Here is a 20,185-nt window from a genome sequence, read left to right as displayed (position 1 = left end):
ATGACCTCACCCAGATTTATACTTCTCAATAACTTTATCCTGGACCTGTCTGGGGTGTTCTTGGTCTTCATGATGCTTCTGCTCCACAATAGTCTCGAACAGACCTGAGACCATCACAGAGCAGCTGTATTTGAACATAAGATTACACACAAGTAGACTCTATTTAGCCATTGGGTCAACATGTGATCATTCAGAATTCATCAGGCGACTTCTGAAGGCAACTGTTTGCACTAGGAAAGGGAAAGGGGGGCCTATACTTTTGCACATCCCACTTTTCAGTTTTTTATTTATAAAAAAAAAATTCTAAATCATGTATAAATTTCATTTCACTTCATGATTATGCGTCACATAGTGTCATTTCCATAAAATTTTAGTTAAATAAATGTATGTTTATGGTCCATATGGCAAAATGTCAAAAAGTTAGAGGGGGGCCCATATTTTTGCATACTACTGTAACTATGGGTTAGGTAAAAACTAAGCATTTTCAGGAAAAATCAATTCATTATACACAAGAGTGCAGCTTTATTGATGAAAATATATTGTTTATATCTTGCTTTATCGATTTTCATATTTTTAATGTTCATATCTCGATATCAATGCAGTAACGATATATCTTTCAGCCCTAGATATTGACCGTACATCACCAGCAGAGCTCTCCTTTCTGCCGCTCCAATGGTTCTGGACGTGCCCAGGTCTCGGTCCAAAAAGTGGGGCAATCGTTCCTTTGTGGATGCAGCACCTAAACTGTGGAACAGCCGCCCCTCAGCCTGTGTTCTCAGCTTTTAATACTTAGAACACACTTATTACACAATGATTTTTTATAAAGCTGTTTTATCTTTCTGTGAAGCTCTTTGGTCTTCCTTGTGTTTTTGTAAAGTTCTATGATAAACTTTGATTGATTGAAGTTAGAAAATTGATATTTGATTGATTGTCGTTGCTTTTGTTTTTAATGACAAGAAAACAATTGTAGGGGCATATAGGCCTACAAAAATACAAGCAAAGACACAATAATAATGAAATAAAACAAAGGTTTAAAAAACAAAGAAAGAAAAACATTACAAAAAGGAACGGCTATTTAATGTGAACGTTAGTTTTCGTTTAGTTTGAGTTTTTATCGCCTTCATATTTTCAATCGCTGCGGACAAGATTCTTGTGGTAGACGGTAAATGTTGGTTTATTGCCCAAAAATGTAGATTTGTGGATATTCAATTTTGCAAACAAAACAGTAGCAGATGAATAAAAACATTTTCATCGTAGTCGTTGTTACCTTTAATCATAGATCTATGGTTGTCACACAAAGCTCGAGTTGTAGAAAGTCGCTGCTGGGTATTTTGTCCCTCTCCGCCGATTGTAGCCACCATGCTAGCTCTGGAAGCAGCTGTGCTAGCTCTTGTAGTTTTCTTCTTTGTGTTTACTCTCCGTTTGTTTGTAGTCCTGAAATTTGGAGCCCAGCACAAGCCTGGCAGCAAAGGCTCGGTGTCGGTGCTGGTGGTGGCGGGCTCAGGTGACTGTCCTCTGTTCTTTAGCAACATGTGTGATGCTAACTAGGCTACAGTGTTAGCTTCCTGTTTGTTTCCTCTGGGGCAGCCCGTGCAAACATGTCAGCGATGTTTTACTCAGTGCTGCTAGTTATTATTTCGATCGGGTTATAAACTCATTCGATTTTATACCTGATCGCCTGGCATGACTTGAAAAGCGTGTCTTCATGTTCAGGAGGCTGGATGAACTATAGCTACAAAGAATTGATATTTTCGTAATGTATCATTCCAAGTTACAATTATGCTTGTGAATGATGGAGTAAATGTGGGCCACCTTGTCGGTTGTGTTTACGCAGGTGGCCAAATAGTGGCCAAAATATTTACTCTTGTAAGAGTAACGTTATTTGCTCACACAATAACTTGTCATTGTGTGTGTCTGTCTCTGTCTCTGTCTCTCTGTGTCTGTGTCGCTCTGTCTGTCTCTGTGTCTCTGTCTGTCTCTGTGTGTCTCTGTCTGTCTCTGTGTGTCTCTGTCTGTGTCTCTGTGTCTCTGTCTGTGTCTCTCTGTCTGTGTCTCTGTCTGTCTCTGTGTCTCTGTCTCTGTGTCTGTGTCGCTCTGTCTGTGTCTCTGTCTGTGTCTCTGTCTCTCTGTCTGTGTCTCTGTCTCTCTGTCTGTGTCTCTCTGTCTGTCTCTCTGTCTGTGTCTCTGTCTGTGTCTCTGTCTCTCTGTCTGTGTCTCTCTGTCTGTGTCTCTGTGTCTGTGTCTCTGTCTGTGTGTCTGTCTGTCTCCGTGTCCGTGTCTATCTGTCTGTCTGTTTTCACGGTGCAGGGGGTCACACCACAGAGGTCCTGCGGCTCCTGGGTTGCCTCTCCTCGGCCTATTCCCCTCGGTACTACGTTCTGGCCCAGTCGGACCTCATGAGTGAGGAGAAGATCTGCGCCTTCGAGAGCTCCAGGCAGCACATGCACTCAACAGATCAGGTTCTGACCACAGACACCAGCAGAGGGCGCTCTTTGTTAGTTTGATATTTATTAGCACCATGAACTTTAAGCAAATTGAAAATATAATTTAAACGGCTGCAATTACGATATGGCAGAGACAGCAGTTATTTTAGCAAACTAAACAATAGTAGTGGGTCTCTGTTTTTCAGTCTTTTGGAAATCAGTTCAGTCAATTGGAAATGCCTATTTCAATTTCAAATTACTAGCCCAGACACCCAGTCCTTTTTGGAAAATAAAAATATGATTGAATAGTCCAGGTTTAAAGTATTATTTTTATTTTATTTTATTATTTATTTATTTATTTATTGATTTTTTTGACAGGGACATTGCAAGTCGACATAGTACAAAACAAACATGTTACTGATGCGATGCAAAAAGAGTTTATAGCTAGTGCTAATTTTCAACTCCAGTCCCTGGTTGGACCTTTCTACACTACATTTACATTTTCAATTTTATCTTAAAAACTGACCTATATACACTACACACACAAACTCAGTGCTATTTACAAATTTACAAATGGGTACAATTCTGTTTCGATTTCAGCCAAGACTTAACTCGAGAGGTGAACATTTTAAACTCAGTCATGCTTTTAAGTTCAATGGGTAATGAGTTCCATAACTTTGCACTTTTATATGTAAAGGCAGACTGACCAAATGCAGTCTTACGGTGAGGAACTATGCAGTTATTATTGATGGAGCCTCTGGTGACTCTGTTGCTGTTTTGTCTCTGTACAAATGAACTGAGGCTCAGGTGCAGATTATTGAGACATTTGAAAGTTAGTTTGAGAAAACAGCTTTCAAAGCTTAACAATTTATGCATCTTGAGAATATTGCAGTGATGGAAGCGGATTGACTTCTTGTCCATGATCTTTAGAGTTTGATTGTATAATGACCTGATGTGTTTAGTGGCTGAGGGAGTGGCCTGGGCCCATGCTGTCATACAGTATGATATATGTGCAGTGTTTGGAATAACGCCGTTTAAAAGAACGGCGTTAGGTAACGGCGTTATTTTTTCAGTAACGGAGTAATCTAATTCATTACTCTCCTCGTCGTTACAACGCCGTTATCGTTACTGGGTAAACAAAGTGGCACGTTACAATTGGGCTGAATGAAGCGCCGCGGTGTCAGCATGGGGAGAGCAGTGGAGAGGGTGGGCGGAGTCTGACGGAGCAGAACACGCACATCTGACTGTCCGTGCAGAGTACTGCATCGCGCTCTCTGCTCCATAAACTACTTGTGTCCCCGACCCGCGGCTTGTCATCCCCACAGCGCGGTGCAGCCGCAGGGGAGAATCAAGTTGGTGATCATTGATCAGTAGTGTTGGAACTTATTTTTAACCCAAAGACGCAGTGGACGCGGTGGAGACACGTCTTTCTCCCTCTCTCTCTCAGCGCCTTTCTTCTTCCTCTCTCCCCGCTCTCCGCTCCATAGAACAGTGCAAGGCCACTAACCTTCTGGGGCATGTAAACTTATATTTGCTGTCGATTGTTTCACGGAGAGACATCATGCTTGTGCGTAAAGTCTGCCCTGATCGTTGGCACATGTTACTCTTGTTCCTCCCCATTCTCTTTGAATACGGCCATATTCCTACATTAATAAAACAGCGGCGCAAATACAATACCACTCAGTCACAGGGGCCTCCCCCACTCACCCCCCATTCAGTTCATTCAGTTACTATGAACATCTTTGAACATCTTTGAACACCTGTCTGTTCTAACCATTTCAATTGACTTGTGAAAACAGCAACAACAAAAAAACAAAATTCTTTGACATATAGCAACACAAATAGTTACTTTCCCTGGTAACGAGTTACTTTTATTATAGAGTAATTCAGTTACTAACTCAGTTACTTTTTGGAACAAGTAGTGAGTAACTATAACTAATTACTTTTTAAAAGTAACGTTCCCAACACTGTATATGTGAGAATATCATAGCATGCATGAACACAAGCGCGGCCTGGCTTGGAATATAGTGTTTAATAAGTTTGAAACAATTTAAGTTGCTTTGGATAGTTTTTGATATTTTCAATCCAAGGTATTTAAAATCTGTTACCGATTTTATAGTTTTGTTTTGTAAATTAATCTGAAAATTTTGCTCTACATTTTGTCTTTTAATAGAAAAACACATTGATACAATTTTTGTTAAATTTAGCACCAACTGATTTTGAATGAGCCATTGACTGACCTCAGCCATACATTTGGACAGAATCTCCGCTGTTCCGGTGTCTTGGCAGGTGCATAAAAAACAGCATCGTCCGCATAAAGTTGGCAATTTACACCGGGACAGATAAGTGGCAAATCATTTATAAAAAGACTAAACAGCAAAGGTCCCAGTATCGAGCCCTGTGGTATGCCCCTTTGAACGCTTAAAGGAATAGGCCACCGTTTTTACATACTGAGATATGTTCTTACCTAACCTTAGACGTGTTAATATATCCCCATCTGGTCTTTGTCCATGCGCTCTGTCGGAGCACATACGCAGCCTCTCCCACATGTCACATAGCTCCAAAAAAGCTCACGATAGAAGCTACCAAGCTCTTCCACGTGTTCCCTATTTAAATAAAGTTACGTGAAGTGTTTTCATGCGAAGTATATTTACACAGAAATGTAACATGTGGATTTTATAAGCAGATAAAAAGGGGCACTATAAAAAGAGGCATAATGATACGAGGAGCAAAACGTCCGCGCAGTAACTCCTAGACTTCCCCGCTCACTTCCGTCAATAGAAGCTTTTAGAACGCTTTTGTGAAGCTCATTTCTCCTATTTTCCACTGTATGTGCGACTGTGTATGACTTTGCGTTAGGCCGACCTCTGCTCTCTTCCTCTCTCCCTCTTGCCCAGCGCTCTTCAGAGAGAGAGAGAGAGAGGGTGCGCGAATGGCTGACACGCCGGTGCTGTTCATACGGATCACACTTGTAACGCATACTTTTAATGGCTGCGGGTGCGGGGCGGGGCGGGTTGTAAAAATAGAACAACGTTGCGGGCCGGGTCGGGTTAGAACCTGCTCCAAATGCGGGACCCGCAGGTTGAGAAAAACCCTGACCCGCGCATCACTAGTAGCTACTACTTTCTCCACTACTTTTGATAAAATAGGCAAAATGGATATTTGCCGATAATTACACATACTGTCCAGGCTTCCTGCTTCCTGACAGATTAACTAGATTTGTCAACGGTTTACTCAGGACACTGCTGTATTTTTTAAGAAAGCAACAATCAATGTTAAAAATTTCACTTGATTTAGAATTGGATAATTTTGCAATAATTTGTGTCACTTTTTTTTCATCAACTGTTTGGATGTAAAAAGTGCTGAAAAAGTGCTGAACAATCTAACTTTTCAGTTATTAAAAAATCTTTACATAAATCCTCTACTGATTGCACAAAATATGAGTTAAATAAGCCGAATGCCCCTCTCGGGTCGCCCGTCGCGTTATGGGTAATGGAATCTCTTTCGGCTACTAAAGTATTGATAGTTAGCGTAAAGCAACGAAGAAAGCTCTGATCTGGACCGTTTTAACCGCTGGAAAGTTGATGATATAAAGTGCTTTTGTCGTCGCCGTGGGGCTTGTTACGATGTTAACATGAAGTCTATTTTTTATAACCAGGGCTGCGTACGGAGATACAGAAACGGAAAGAACTGAACGTTCATATGTAGAGACGCTGTCAAAGTGACGACCAGTCTTTGTTCACATAGTTGGAAAAAAGTATGTGAGAAAAACATTTCTGACCCTCAAAAGCGACTGTTGGACAAAGTGCAGGGTCTGAAACTGTGGCCATTACATTTAAACTGGAATGAGAAATAAACACGTAGGCTAGTTCTTTTTTTTGTCAAAAAAAGAACGAAATCTTGTTTTAAATTATTATTAATGTGACCAAAGAAATCCACACACATACACACGTACACATATAGGCTATGCCATCTAAATTGACTTTATTTGTATTTTTTATGAGTGATCTGATGGTGAACAACATGGCTAATCGATCACTAATGTGACAGATGGAAATGTACCCACGATATTTAACATCAACACCGTTTTGAAACATTTCCCTGCAATTTCAAGACGAATTTAAATGATTTAAAAAGTGGCGGTGTCTGTGTCGGGCTGACCACAGGTCCTGTCGTCCCCCTGTCCACTATGGTCCACTATGGCCCACTGTGGTCCACTATGGTCCACTATGGTCCACTATGGTCCACTATGGTCCACTGTGGTCCACTATGGTCCACTATGGCCCACTATGGTCCGCTATGGTCCGCTCCTGCCTACGGAGCCGCCATCCTGACTTTTCCCTCGCTTTCAAGATATTGACAACATAAATATTTGCAAGAAATGTCACTTGAGACTTATAGTCTTTAAACAAATGCCCGTAAGCCTTATAATTCCTTGTGTGGAGTTATGATTTTTTTTTAAATTACCAGATTGCTCACTCCAGCCACTAGGGGGCAGATTAATAAGAAGAAAGAATAAAAGGAAAGAATTCCACATGTGTCCAGCAGAGGGCACTGACATAATAAGAAATCAGGATATAAACGACACTTTGTGTGACTTGCTAGTGGGAAATGGACAGTCTGCCACTGGGCAGCTGTGGCTACAATAGTAGCTTACTCCCACGGAGCGTGGAGTGAATGAATATTGACTACAATGTAGCAGAGACTTGTGACACAGGCTTGTAAAGTGCAATAAGTGTAAGCTGTTTTTATGAGGCTACAGTCCTGTCAGGCTCATTATTATTCATTTATTGAAAAAAGTCCTCAATCAAAACACAGCTTTTGTATATGGACTCCGGCGATACACTCCCCATTTATTATACTTATATCCCGAGATAAGTTTGAGTTATTGTTGGTGTGGCCCGCCGACTCAATTCCGGCTTCTCATGTGGCCCCTTATGAAAACTAATTGCACACCCCTGCTCTAGTATAAGGGCATTTGATTGATTAGACTTTGGTCTCCTTACTGCAGCTCTGGACCCGACAGAAGCTGCTGATATGCTTATTATATGTTCCTGATCTACCACAGACCTGAACCACATGAAGTAATAATCATCATGATAATCATAATTATATGTATTAGTGTTGTTTAGCGCTTTTCCAGACATTTTCCAAATTTGTGCCTTGTTTATTCACTCATTCACACACATTATTGGTGGTGGTAAGCTACGTTTATAGCCACAGCTGTCCTGGGGTAGACTGACAGAAGCAAACCCATCCAGATTCTAACCAGGTCCAACCTCGCTTAGCTTCTGAGATATGGCGGGATGAAGCAGAGCAAAGGCGGCACAGAAAAGTGGAGCAGAAAGGTTTTTAGCAAGGACTGCCACCTCTTGATTGAAAGAGACACGATGCACAGGCTTCCTAAACAAGACAGTCCCAGCATTGTAAGAAATATTCTCTTTCTTTTCAACAGTCAATACAATGTTTAGAAAGCCTAACATGACAAAAATGATATGGTGTAATGCTACAGATATCTTGACGGAGGTTGCTTTGTGTTCACTGTAATTGCTTTTACTGTTTCTTTCCGATTACTGCTATAAATCAACACCACTACTACTTGTACTCCCTCCTCTGTTCTACCCTGTGTACTGTAGCAAGGTTGTGGTTGTGTTTCAGTTCCGTCTGTTCCGGGTCCCGCGCAGCAGAGAAGTGCACCAGTCGTGGAGCTCGTCTGTCCTGAGCTCTCTGAACGCACTCAGCTACTCCATCCCACTGCTCTTCAGACTGCAGCCAGACATGGTGAGCTTCTGCTCTGCGTACATCTGCGGACAACAGGGTTAGGCAATATCATGTACCATTAGCACTAGCTACAGCGTCCTCATCATGGTGGATCACAAGCCCATCAAAAGTCAGGAGCGAACATCACAAAGAGGGAATAACTTTGAACATCTTTATACCTAAAGGATGGCACCGCTTTCTCTCTGGCCCGCTGTTCTATGTCCAGGTTTATATCTGACAGGAGACGGGCGAATGCAACTCTTTAAGCCACCGTAATATGTTTCCAAAAGAACTGAACTGGTCATAGTTGTTAGACATCATCATGCCCTTTTAACGATCTTTTTCTATGTGTCACACGGGCGGGGCCAGTGCCTTTTCTATTTTTATTTTTCTATTTAATTAGGCCTACATATTTCAACTAACCTAATAAACCCAAGACCAAATAGTTTCAATGTGTAAAACTTGCTTGAGTAAAATGTTATATGTTATGTTAATAATGTTTTTATTAATAATTATATTAATAAAATGTTATTAATTAATAACACACATAATTTTATTATGTGTGCTATATTCACATTTCAGTGGCTTCAAAGTAGGCCACCGGTCATCCAAAGCTTCAGGGGGTTCACGGCTTCAGACTGTTTGGAAACCACTGCTATAAAGTAATCAGAAATATGAGTAAATGTTCTAATTTGTCCACAAGTACAGATAGTTAAAGAGGCGTGTGTTAGTGGGGTGCTGTGAGGTGAGGGCATGGATCTATTATAAAACGGGATCACTTAGAGCAGCTTTAAACTAATACAATAATCACATACATGTCAGATGTTTGTCGAGGATATTGAGCCTGAACTACAGTCTCAGCAGGTTGTACAGGTGAAACTCAAAACATTTTCATATCGTGAAAAAGTTATTTATTTCATTTATTTAATACTTTGGGTGTTTTCGGTAAACTTAAGATGTCAAACTAATATGTGATCACTCATTGCATGCAAAATGAGGTATGTCAAGCCTTTATTTGTTTTTGATGATTTTGGCTTACAGCTAATAAAAACCCCAAATTCAAAATCTCAGAAGATTAGAATATTAGTTGAAATCAATGAAAAAATATTTTAAATAGAGAAATGCCAGTCCTCTGGAAACTATAATCATGCATATGTTTGGGTCCCTTTTACTTTTGCTATAGCAGCACCACTGATGGGGCGACAGTGGCGCAGATGGTCGAGCGGGTCATCTCATGATCGGAAGGTCAGGGGTTCGAATCCCACCTCCTGAAAGTGCATACCGTCGTTGTGTCCTTGGGCAAGACACTTCACCCACATTGCCCTCAGTGTCTGTGTACATTGGTGTATGAATGAGAGTATGAATGGGTGAGTGGATCCTTGCTGTAAAGCGCTTTGAGTGCCTAATGTAGGTGGAGAAGCAACTATATAAGTTGAGACCATTTACCATTTACTTGAATTACAGCCTCAATGCAGCGTGGCATGGATGCTACCAGCTTGTGGCACTGCTAAGGTATTATGGAAGAGCAGGATGCTTCAATAGCGGCCATCAGTTCTTTTGCATTGTTTGGTCTCATGTTTCTCCTTTTTTTTTGGCAATGCCCTATGGGGTTCAGGTCGGTTTGGTGGCCAATCAAGCGAAGTAATCCGATGGTTATTGAACCAGGTTTTGGTACATTAGGCAGTGTGATCAGGTGCCAAGTCCTGCTGGAAAATGAAATCAGCATCTCCATAGAGCTTGTCTGATGAAGGAAGCATGAAGTACCCTAAAATCTCCTGGTAGGCGGTTGCATTGGCTCTGGACTTAATAAACCACAGTGGATATATAATTTTTTTTTTTTTTTTTAACTCTTCCTCACCCTCCGAGGGCGGTCTCTTTTTCCTCCTGCTCGGGTCCTCTACCAGAGGCCTGAGAGCTTGAGGGTTCTGCGCAGTATCTTTGAAGTTCCTACAACTGCACTTTTCTGGACCGAGATGTCTGATATATTTCCTGGGATCTGCTGGAGCCACTCCTCCAGTTTGGGGGTCACTGCCCCGAGTGCCCCAATGACCACGGGCACCACTGATGCCTTCACCCTCCAGGTTTTCTCCAGCTCTTCTCTGAGCCCCTGGTGTTTCTCTAGTTTCTCGTGTTCCTTTTTCTTGATGTTGAAGTCTTGGTATTGCTATGTCACCACAACGGCTTTCCTCTGCTCTTTGTCCACCACCACAATGTCCGGTTGGTTCGACATTACCATTGTGTCCGTCTGTATCTGGAAGTCCCACAGGATCTTGGCTCGGTCATTCTCTATCACCTTTGGAGGTGTTTCCCACTTTGACCTTGGGGTTTCCAGCCCATGCTCTGCACAGATGTTCCTGTACACTATACCAGCCACTTGGTTATGGCGCTCCATGTAAGCTTTCCCTGCAGCATCTTACACCCTGCAGTTATGTGCTGGATTGTCTCATTGGCCTCTTTGCACAGTCTACACCTGGGGTCTTGTCTGGTGTGGTAGATCTGGGCCTCTATTGCTCTGGTGCTCAAGGCTCCTGTGCAGCCATGATGAGCCTCTGTGCTGTCCTTTAGTCCGGCTCTGTCTAGCCATTGGTAGGATTTCTGTATATCCGCCACTTCAGTGCCGTGTAGGGGCTTGTCCTCCCATGACGGGACCTCCAGCACCTCATCTTCTGTTCCCCATTGTCTGAGACATTCACTGAGTACGTCATCTGTTGGAGCCTTGTCCTTGATGTACTTATGGATCTTGGATGTTTCATCCTGGATAGTGGCTCTCACACTCACTAGTCCTCAGCCTCCTTCCTTACGGCGAGCGTACAGTCTCAGAGTGCTGGATTTGGGGTGGAACCCTCCGTGCATGGTTAGGAGCTTTCACGTCTTAACATCTGTGGTCTGTATCTCATCCTTTGGCAGCTTATTATTCCTGCAGGGGATCTGATTACTGGCAGGGCGTAGCTGTTTATTGTATACCGTGTGTGTGTGTGTGTGTGTGTGCGTGTGCGCGCGCATGCGCGTGTGCATGTGCGCGCGTGTGCATGTGCGCGTGCGTCAGCAGTGTGGACAGGGAATACTAGGACTCAGGATGATGGTTGAGGCTGAACAGACATTCCTCATTTCATTTACTTGTAAAATACAAATAGAAAAGCAGCGTAACGTAGCTGCGGGGGGCTTTTAAAGGCTTTCGAAAAGTTAACGGAAAGGTCCGCGTGACCTCTGCTGGCGGACATATAGATCACATCCTTACACCCACCTCCTCAATACTAGATGGCGTCTCAGACATCACAAATGTACATTTGCAACACAACACCATAAATAAAACAAATGGTTGTGGTCAATGTGTGTAAATATGGAAGGAGGGATGGGGGGGGGGGGTTGTCTCTAGTTCTGGAGCTTAGCCTGTCTTTTGCTCTCTGCCATATCTTCCGCCCTCGATCAATTTTTTGACTGATAACTGATTCGCACTCAACAGCTCTCAGCTGAAAAGAGAGTCTTTTTGGTCGGTGTCTATTTCTTGGTGGGTTTCTTCGGATACTTTCTTGTTCAGGGGATGCTGGGTTTTTCTTCCTGGGGTCGCCAGATGTGAGACGGTACAGGGGTGCGGCAATCTTCGCGAAACCTTCCACAAACCTCCTATAGTACCCTGCAAATCCCAAGAACTGCAGGACCTCCTTGCAATTGGTTGGTATCGGCCAGTCTCTCACCTTACTTATCTTCTCAGGATCTGTGCGAATCCCTTCTGAGGACGCCAGATGACCAAGGTATTGGACCTCCTTCTTCATGAGGTGGCATTTTGAGGGTTTTAATTTAAGGCCATGGTCACGCAGCACAACTGCAGACACTATAAATGCTCCTCACAAGTCTTTGAAAAGATAATGAGGTCATCGAGGTAAATCAGAAGGTGTTCAGGTCTCCAAAGCAGCAGGTCATCAACCTCTGAAATGTTGATGGGGCGTTTTGTAGACCGAATGGCATACGATTTGCTTCATAGAGATCCATTGGAGTGGTGAAAGCTGTTTTATGCTTATCTTGTTCAGCCACCTCCACTTGTCAGGTCTAGGGTTGAGAAGAACTTAGCTTGACCAAGGGCCTCCAGAGCATCTTCGATTCTCGGGAGAGGGAATGCATCTCTGGTGCTGCAGGAATTTAGCTTTCTGTAATCGACACATATTCTCAACGAGCCATCTTTCTTGACAACCACAACAATGGGTGAGGCAACTTTTGCTTGGACGAATGACACCTGCCTCTTCCATGTCCTGTAACAGTTTCCTGGCATCTTGCCACTGGGAAGATGGATATCGTGTTGTATCGTTTTTGTATGGTCAAAGTCCATGGAGTGTTGGGAGAACACATCAGAGTTTCTCACCACCAGTTGCCTCAGATGCTCTCTTTGTTCCTCACTTTCCACCGCGGTGTCACTGAGATCCACAGGGCAAGGGAGGTTGCAGCCATCTTGCGGTTCAGGCACAACCTGGTCTTCGCTTTGACCCACGTCCATCTTGACACTTGTTGCACTTTACTGTGCTGGGTCAAGCTGCTCATCATAACCCAAGCAGCCCTCATTATCTTTCCAATGCAGCACATTTCTGATTAGGAATGTCTCTGCTAACCATGCATGTGGTTTGATAAGAACTGGTTGCGCAGTAAGACTCTGATATGAACACTGCCTTTTTTCACGTAAGCAGAGTGGGAGTGGGCACGACTTTCAATCAGAGCAGTGTATGTCTTCTTTCTCGGCCCACCCTTCACTTGGCACATTACATTAACCTCTTTGCCTGCAGGGACATACATTTTGCGGCCAGTATAACATGCAGGGCCCACACGGTCGTCACGATCCCCAGAATCATTGTCACCCACTTCCATGAGGTGGCATTTAGAGGCACGTATGACATTGGTCCCCACAGGTAGAGGAACATCTGTGCGGCATTCGGTAACAGGAACAACAAAGGTGGGCTCATTAATAAGCTCTTTGCCTAGGATTTTAAGATAAATGTACAGCACACCATAGTGGGGAATAGCATGGCCACCAGCCCCTTCCATAGGAATACTGGACTTCTGCAGGTCCAGTTTGCAAAGTTCAGGATGTGAGCGCCAGAAGACATCTGTGATTGTGGTTACTTGGGAGCCAGAATCAATAACCCCTAACAGCTTGTGCCATTTACCTCAACATGGCCCTCATTTAAGGGTCCATCCAACGGAGTCTCTGGCTCTTGTGAGCAGCACTGCTATCTGGCATGACAGCAATGGGTGTATTGGCACTTGTGGGGGGCTCAATTTCAAGAAGCGTCCTGCATGACCTTGCTAGGTGCCCAGGTCGTCCACAGCGGTGGCATATTGTGGCTCTTTTGCTTGTGTCTCTCACTCCTGTACTTGGTTTGAATGGGGCCGAAGTGAACCTAGACTCCAGTTGGGCAAGGCGTTTACTTTGCTCTTCCTGACTGAGAGCGATAATCTTCACAAGTGCAGTTAGCTCAGAAAGCTCAGAGGATTGTTTGCCAGTATCTGCCCGATCAGCTGATCCACTTGCCTGCTTAGCCCCAGCATGTTGTACCTGGCTGAACGCTTTCTTGTGTTTGGGCTGATTAAATCGCTTAGGTTCTCTGGCAAGGTTCCTGAGCTCAACTTGAAGTTCTCGGAAGCTAAACAATCTTGGTTTCATGGGTGCAATTCTCATAAACGCCTCCTCATCAGTCAATCCTCTCATAAACTGCCTGACCAGTTTTGCATCACGGTCTGGAAATGGTCGGCCCCTGTTCTGAACATCTTCCACCTCCTTCAGAGTGGCCTCAAAAGCAATGGCAAAAGAGCAGGCTGTCTCTCCTGCACGTTGGGTTCTCTCATAAAAGTCCACCAGAGGGTCTAGAGATCTCTGCATGTCACCATACTCTGCCCGTAACTCGTCAAAAGCTCTTTCAGGTAGTTGTTCTGAAAGGGGAAGATTTAGAACCAGCCTCCTAGCCTCACTGCTCAAGTGACGGACAATGGTGTATTTCAATTTATTCAAGCAGGTTTGAGTAATGTTGTTTACTTTGTCTGTGTAGGTAATTAGCAGTGATCAGCTGAGAATAGGGTTGTTCAGACTGAAATATAGGTGTGATTTATATCGTTAGGACTTAGCATTTCAAACAGTTATAATTACAAAGATGTTTACCTACATGTGAGAATAGCTGTTAATAGAGGGGAGGGACAAAGCCAAGGTGAACTCCTCCCTGTGGTCTTTATCTGGGCTGCGGGCTGAGCAGTGTCACTGGCGAGGCCTTTTGGATGAGAGGCAAACATTCGACACTTCAACTTCAGAGTACAGAAGACGTCTCAAGAACCTTCATTGAGCTTGTTTACTTTGCTGTTCTCTTAGTTTACTGCAGAAGCTCTTCAGGTGTACTTTTGCATTAATAGAACCAAGAATTGTCCTCCATACTGAAGCTCATAAACTTTTTTAGCCTGCTCACAATTGTGCGTTCAATTATGTTTTGACAATAACTTCCACCCATGTCTCTGTACTCAAGTGCCTTTTCCATCCTCATTATATTAAAATGTTTGTAAAATGAGAAGAATCAATGCAGCGGTGCCCAAAAGCCCCATTATAAACCACAATCATGCCGAATATGTTGACTTTGATTTTGACTGACTGTACAGTCGGTCCCATTGAAACTCTGCTGGTTGAATACGAGCGGGTGCCAGTGTATGGCTCGGTTTGGTCTCACGCCCCAAGGAATGCATCACCAGACTCAAGTTGCGCTGCTTGGTATTAACTGTTCTTCAAGCTTTCCACATTGTTTTCCACTGGCATCAAGCGGAAGTCCCTAGCTTTGCACTGTGATGTGTGGCTGGTTTGTGTGTGTTTTTGCACACTTAATGTGAGCACGGTGCAGTCGCCAGGCAGCGGGCAGAGAGTCTTCTGGAAACACACAGACACTACGCTGTGCCAGCCAGATCAGGAATGTTCCACGGGGCTCAGCTTTTAGGTCCTGCACACAGAAACAGTCATATGCAATTTAAGCATATAAGGGTGTGCTTTTCACAATGCAGCCAAACGTTTGTACAAATCATAGACACTTATGACATCTACCAAATATCTGTATAGTGTTTAGCTATACTATATAGTAATCAGTATTTCCTAATAGGTTTGCAATTTGCATGAAATGATCAGCTGAGGCTCAGTTGATTGTTTTCACTGTTTGAAATATCAGAGGCCCTTCTCTTGCAGCAAAATGATGCAATCTGACATTCGAACGTACAAGGGCCTTTCTATGATCTGAATGAATTCTATGATAGGGGTTTTCCATAAGTGAATGGCACATACCTCTTGTAGCAGGACTCTCAACAGTGAGGAATCCTTTCAAGGATGTGTTTTGAGCCCCCTATACAGCCTAGGCTTGGCAGATAATTTAACACATCATAGTTCTTGCCTTATAACCCTCAAATAACACATTGCGCCTTTTATAAACATGTATTGTTTTCGATTTAATAGGCTTTAACCAATAATATTGTCAACCACATGTTTTGGGCTTAGTCCACTGTTTGGGAACCACAGCTCGACCTAGACCACTGCAAGTCTGCAGATCCTCTGATAGTGATCCCACTTCCTGCTTCAGAAACGCTTCTGACTTCACAGGCTACAGGGAACAGTGTCTGGTCTGAACTGTTCATATTACTGAAAGTGTATAATGTTGTACATACAGCCTGCATACTGTCGCTGGACAACAGCAAATTGCACCTAAACCAACTGGTTCATGGTTTGCCAAATCAGGTTACACACCAAAAGCAAGTAGACCAGCCCACGTTTGTGGAAACATAATGATTTACCGTTACAACAGTATCCATGTACACTCTCCCAAACTGACACAAATGTACTGCAATGACGTGATGGCCAAACAATGTCATCTGTGCTAAAATGGTCAGTGTCTGTATCTTTCTGATCAATGAAAAATGTGAGTGTGTCTTTGTTGAAGTGCACAGTCGGCTTGAGAGCGCCCATAACTCTGACTTTTGAACAAAGAAAAGGCCTGACGTCAGGGAGCGTGGCCCGCTGTGCTGTGAGTGTGATGATTTCTCCAGACCTGGCACAGTGCAGCTCTGTCTGCGTTCCTGTAAATCTAAATCCCACTGCACTCCCTCTCTTGCTGCTCTTAGAGGCTCACAGACAAGATGTATTCATCCAGAAAGGAAGGCTCCTGAGCTCGTTCTGTTTGTAAAGCTTTAGCAGGGTCATCTGCAGGTCAGCCATAATGTCTGTGTGTTCCAATCGATACAGTAAGTCGTCTGTAGCCCAACGCTGCTCTGAGTCCCATGGTTATAGGTCTATTGCATTTGATATTTTAGGGGACATAATCGGCATAACTGTGGCTTACATGCACCTTGGCATTATTCATGTTTTAGAATTGAAATGAGTGCCCTCTGCTGGTAGCTGGGGAAACTTGCAAGATTAATAAACATGTTTTTGTTTTGTTTTATTACATATAATGGAACACTGCTGAAATGGTTAAATAAATTATCTCAATGTCATTAGGGCCATATTCAAAGACTGTTATGGAACATGACTGTTTTTATGGTGATTTTAAAAGTTGTGTCTTCCTTGTTGTGTGCAGGTGCTGTGTAACGGACCGGGCACCTGTGTTCCTCTCAGCTTAGCAGGGGTTCTCCTTGGGGTGCTTGGGGTGAAGAGGGTGGTGCTGGTGTACGTGGAGAGCATCTGTCGGGTGGAGACTCTGTCCCTCACCGGGAGGATCCTGTACCCCTTCTCAGACTACTTCTTTGTGCAGTGGGCCTCACTCAGGGACAAGTACACTCGCGCCATTTTCCTCGGGCGCATCGTCTGACCACACCAAGACTCTTCCATACAGGGATCGCACATTCTAGAGACTTCAGCTTTCTGTTAATAAAACCTTTTGTTAGAAGCTCTGGAATCAGTTTCATCTCATTATATACCTATTCCACCTATTACGCATTCAGGTGATGCTCCTCGGAGTCATCTGCAATTTTGTTTATGCTTCTTAAGTTTGGTGTTTTTGTGGTTTAGACATGGTTTACACCTTGTTTGGACAGAATGTCATTCTAGATTTATTTTATACTTGGTCTCGTCCTGAGTATACAGTATCTTGATCTTGGCCTGGTGATTCTTGGAATGTCAAATATTGCATGTTGTAGTATCTTGGTGTGTAGCTTGTTTTCATATTTTACCTCGTCATGTTATTGAGGAAAATCCAGCAAAGTATGAACATCTTGGCAAATGTTTACTTGGCTAGTTTTGGATTGAAGTATCTGGGGAGCTATTTTTTGACAGCCTCAGTAGAACCAAGTGCACATTTTTCGAGATTCTCTTTCCCGAACAGGAAAAGCATTGTTAGCGTTGTACTAAATGCTGTTTTGGTTGGGCGGGCATTGTCACTGCTGTGTTTTTGTTCTTTTGTGCGCCTTATCCTGTTCCTGGAGTGAGTGGAGGACAGGAAGAGCATCCAGACGCTTCAGACTGAACCATCAGGACAGGCCAGGGGGTTGAGAACTTGCCCAGCCTCCCTGCTGGTGCCCAGGCGGATAACACTCCTCCTCCAGCGCCTCAGCTCTGGAATTGAACCCACACTTACCCCTGTGTCTCTCTCTCCCTCTGAACTCTGGGAAACTTGTGACCCCTGACATATGGCTCTGAGGAGTGGCTGACTTCAGCATGTGTGTTGGGCCTGGCCCTGCTGCTGCGCTCTTCTGTTGCACAGACACTAATGACCACACGCTTACAGCCCACTCATTTCTGTCGTTAATGCTCGTAATGTCAGATTGAAACTAGAAGGATCTCCCACATATAACAGCGCTCAGAGGACACCATGCTGATGACTTTGCATCAGTTCCAAGATAGGACTTTATTGATCTCACAATGGACAAAGTCACTTGTTACAGCAGCACTTGTGTAAATGGTAAACTAGGCCTACGCTATTAGGCACTATTACATGTCCTATGTATAATGGATCAACTTTAAAAATAAGAGGGAAATATAGTCCTAAATGATATATACACACACACTGCCACTCAAAAGGTTGGGATCGCTTAAAATGTCCTTATTTTTTAAAGAAAAGAACTGATTTTTCAACGAGGATAACATTAAATGAATCATATCTAGAGTCTAGACATTGTTTTTGTAGTGAATGCGTATTGTAGCAGGAAACGGGTGATTTGAATGGAATATCTACATCGGTGTGCAGAGGTTCTAACGGGTTAATTAATCATGTTAGAGGGTCATTGATGAAGGAAACCCTGATGAAAACTAGAACTGCCTCGCCTGGGTGAACCTGTATAGAAACACTTCACATGACTCGGCTAATGCATCTAGACTGAGCCTGTACAGTTGGTAGAAGCTACATTGAAAAGTACACAATATCGCTCTTTTCTCAGTATTTTTGCGCGTGGAAACTTATCCAGATGTTTTCCAGCGGCTTGCAAGCGCGTGTCAAACGACTTTGAATAGACGCACGTGCTGTTGAATGGTAACGCATTCTTCTACAGATGACATTATTTGGTTTGGCACAGTGGACCTTAATAATAGATCCACGGAATGAACTCCAAACGAGCGTTCCATTCGCAGTAGGCGTGGTCTCTCCAACGCTGCGCTCTGATTGGCTGCTCGTCTTCTGCATTCAGTGCGACATTTTTGTGCCGAAAAAAAACACACAAAAAGTTGGACAGTTTGGTGAAACAAAGTGAACTCCCCCCTTTTTCTGATCTGCTGGCGGAAAGTGTGCGCTCATCTGCGGTGAAAGCGTCGAAGACACCCCGCTCCACATTTCAGACCCTGCGCAGCTTTGGAACCAAGGATCTGAAAGACAATGACTCACTTTAACAAGGGGCCAGCGTACGGGCTGTCGGCTGAAGTCAGGAGCAAGGTAAGGCTGTCTTCAGGGGCTTTTCTCCAGCTCCACACTGCGGATTGTTAGCGTTCCAGAAGTTTCCACTCTGCAGAGCTGCTTTTCTGCAGTGATTTGGAAACAATGTTACTGAAGGAGAAGGAACGAGCGCTGATCCTAAGCCACAACTGAATAAAGTCATGAGAATAGTGTGCCTACTGTGATAGAACTTTGAGAAGTACAATATCTGTAAAGAAAATGACACAAGTAACTGCACTACTACTCACTAATTTTACTCGAGTAAAAAGCCAATCCCCTACACTTCACAGCTCGCCTCTGGACTTCATCCACCGCCTATACCTCCCAAAATCAGTACCAGGGTGCCGCTTAAGCTGACTGAAGTATAAGCCCCACAGTGTCAATAGGTCTAAAGGGTGGACTGCTTGGGATAGTGTCTAAACCGGAGGAAACTAGCCCAGGGCAAGTCTAAGAGGAGGGGGGGGTTAGGTGAATGTGAGTGGCATTGGTAACACTAGGGAATAACCAGCCCCAGTTTGGGCTCCAGTGTGGAGTGTGGCTGAGCTGGTGCTCATGGCATTCAGTCCAAGGGAGGGTCTCATGGATTCTTTGCTGTGTATAACTCCAGGTCTCTCCTATGGCACTACTGCCAGTTCAGCTCTCCTCTGTTACCGCCACATTTCTGTATCACATTTATCACAATAACAATGCATCATAATGAGTAATGATCTTAACATGAATTTCAAAGTCGCATGCTAATTAGGACACTGTCTCATTGAATTGTCCGATTTCTTATACAAAACACACAGCATTAAAGCGAGAATTTCAAAAGTCCACTCCATTTATCAGAAGCTTTATCAACATTAAAAGATTATTGTTTATTCAAATGCTGACTTGAAGATAAACAAAGAAACAGAAACCGATCTGTACCCATTTGTAAATAGCACTGGTTTGTATGTGAATGATCTGAATTACACAAAGTTAGAAAGAGAATGACTCAAACTCCAAAGACAACTAAATGACCTGTACTGTTAAGCATTTTGAACATTTTCCTAACTTCTCTAAACGTATGAGTCTGTTGAGCTCTGGTCTGCTCTGTACCAGGCCTGAACCTCCTGTCATAGTGATGTGTCTCTAAACGTATGAGTCTGTTGAGCTCTG

General features: G+C 43.5%; 1 protein-coding gene across 2 annotated transcripts in view; it reads left to right on the top strand.

The window, feature by feature from the left end:
* The first annotated feature begins 1,348 nt into the window (after positions 1–1,348).
* LOC306977569 (calponin-3-like) overlaps positions 1,349–20,185 on the top strand; it is a 59,992-nt gene continuing 41,155 nt past the window's right edge. Inside the window, exons 1-3 of one of the 2 annotated variants that reach the window (XM_079575959.1) lie at positions 1,349–1,504; positions 2,308–2,459; positions 8,082–8,204. In XM_079575959.1, coding sequence (XP_079432085.1) covers positions 1,360–1,504; positions 2,308–2,459; positions 8,082–8,204 — 420 coding nt within the window. In that variant the 5' untranslated portion in view covers positions 1,349–1,359. Of the gene's footprint in view, positions 1,505–2,307; positions 2,460–8,081; positions 8,205–18,899; positions 19,046–20,185 lie in introns of those variants that run through there. The other variant, XM_079575960.1, reaches the window with a different exon arrangement.

The sequence above is a fragment of the Gobius niger genome (assembly GCF_951799975.1).
Source record: "Gobius niger genome assembly, chromosome: 18".
In the NCBI taxonomy this organism is placed as follows: Eukaryota; Metazoa; Chordata; class Actinopteri; order Gobiiformes; family Gobiidae; genus Gobius; species Gobius niger.
The sequence above is the reverse complement of the archived record's forward strand: the minus strand, read 5'-3'. Positions and strand labels throughout refer to the sequence as shown.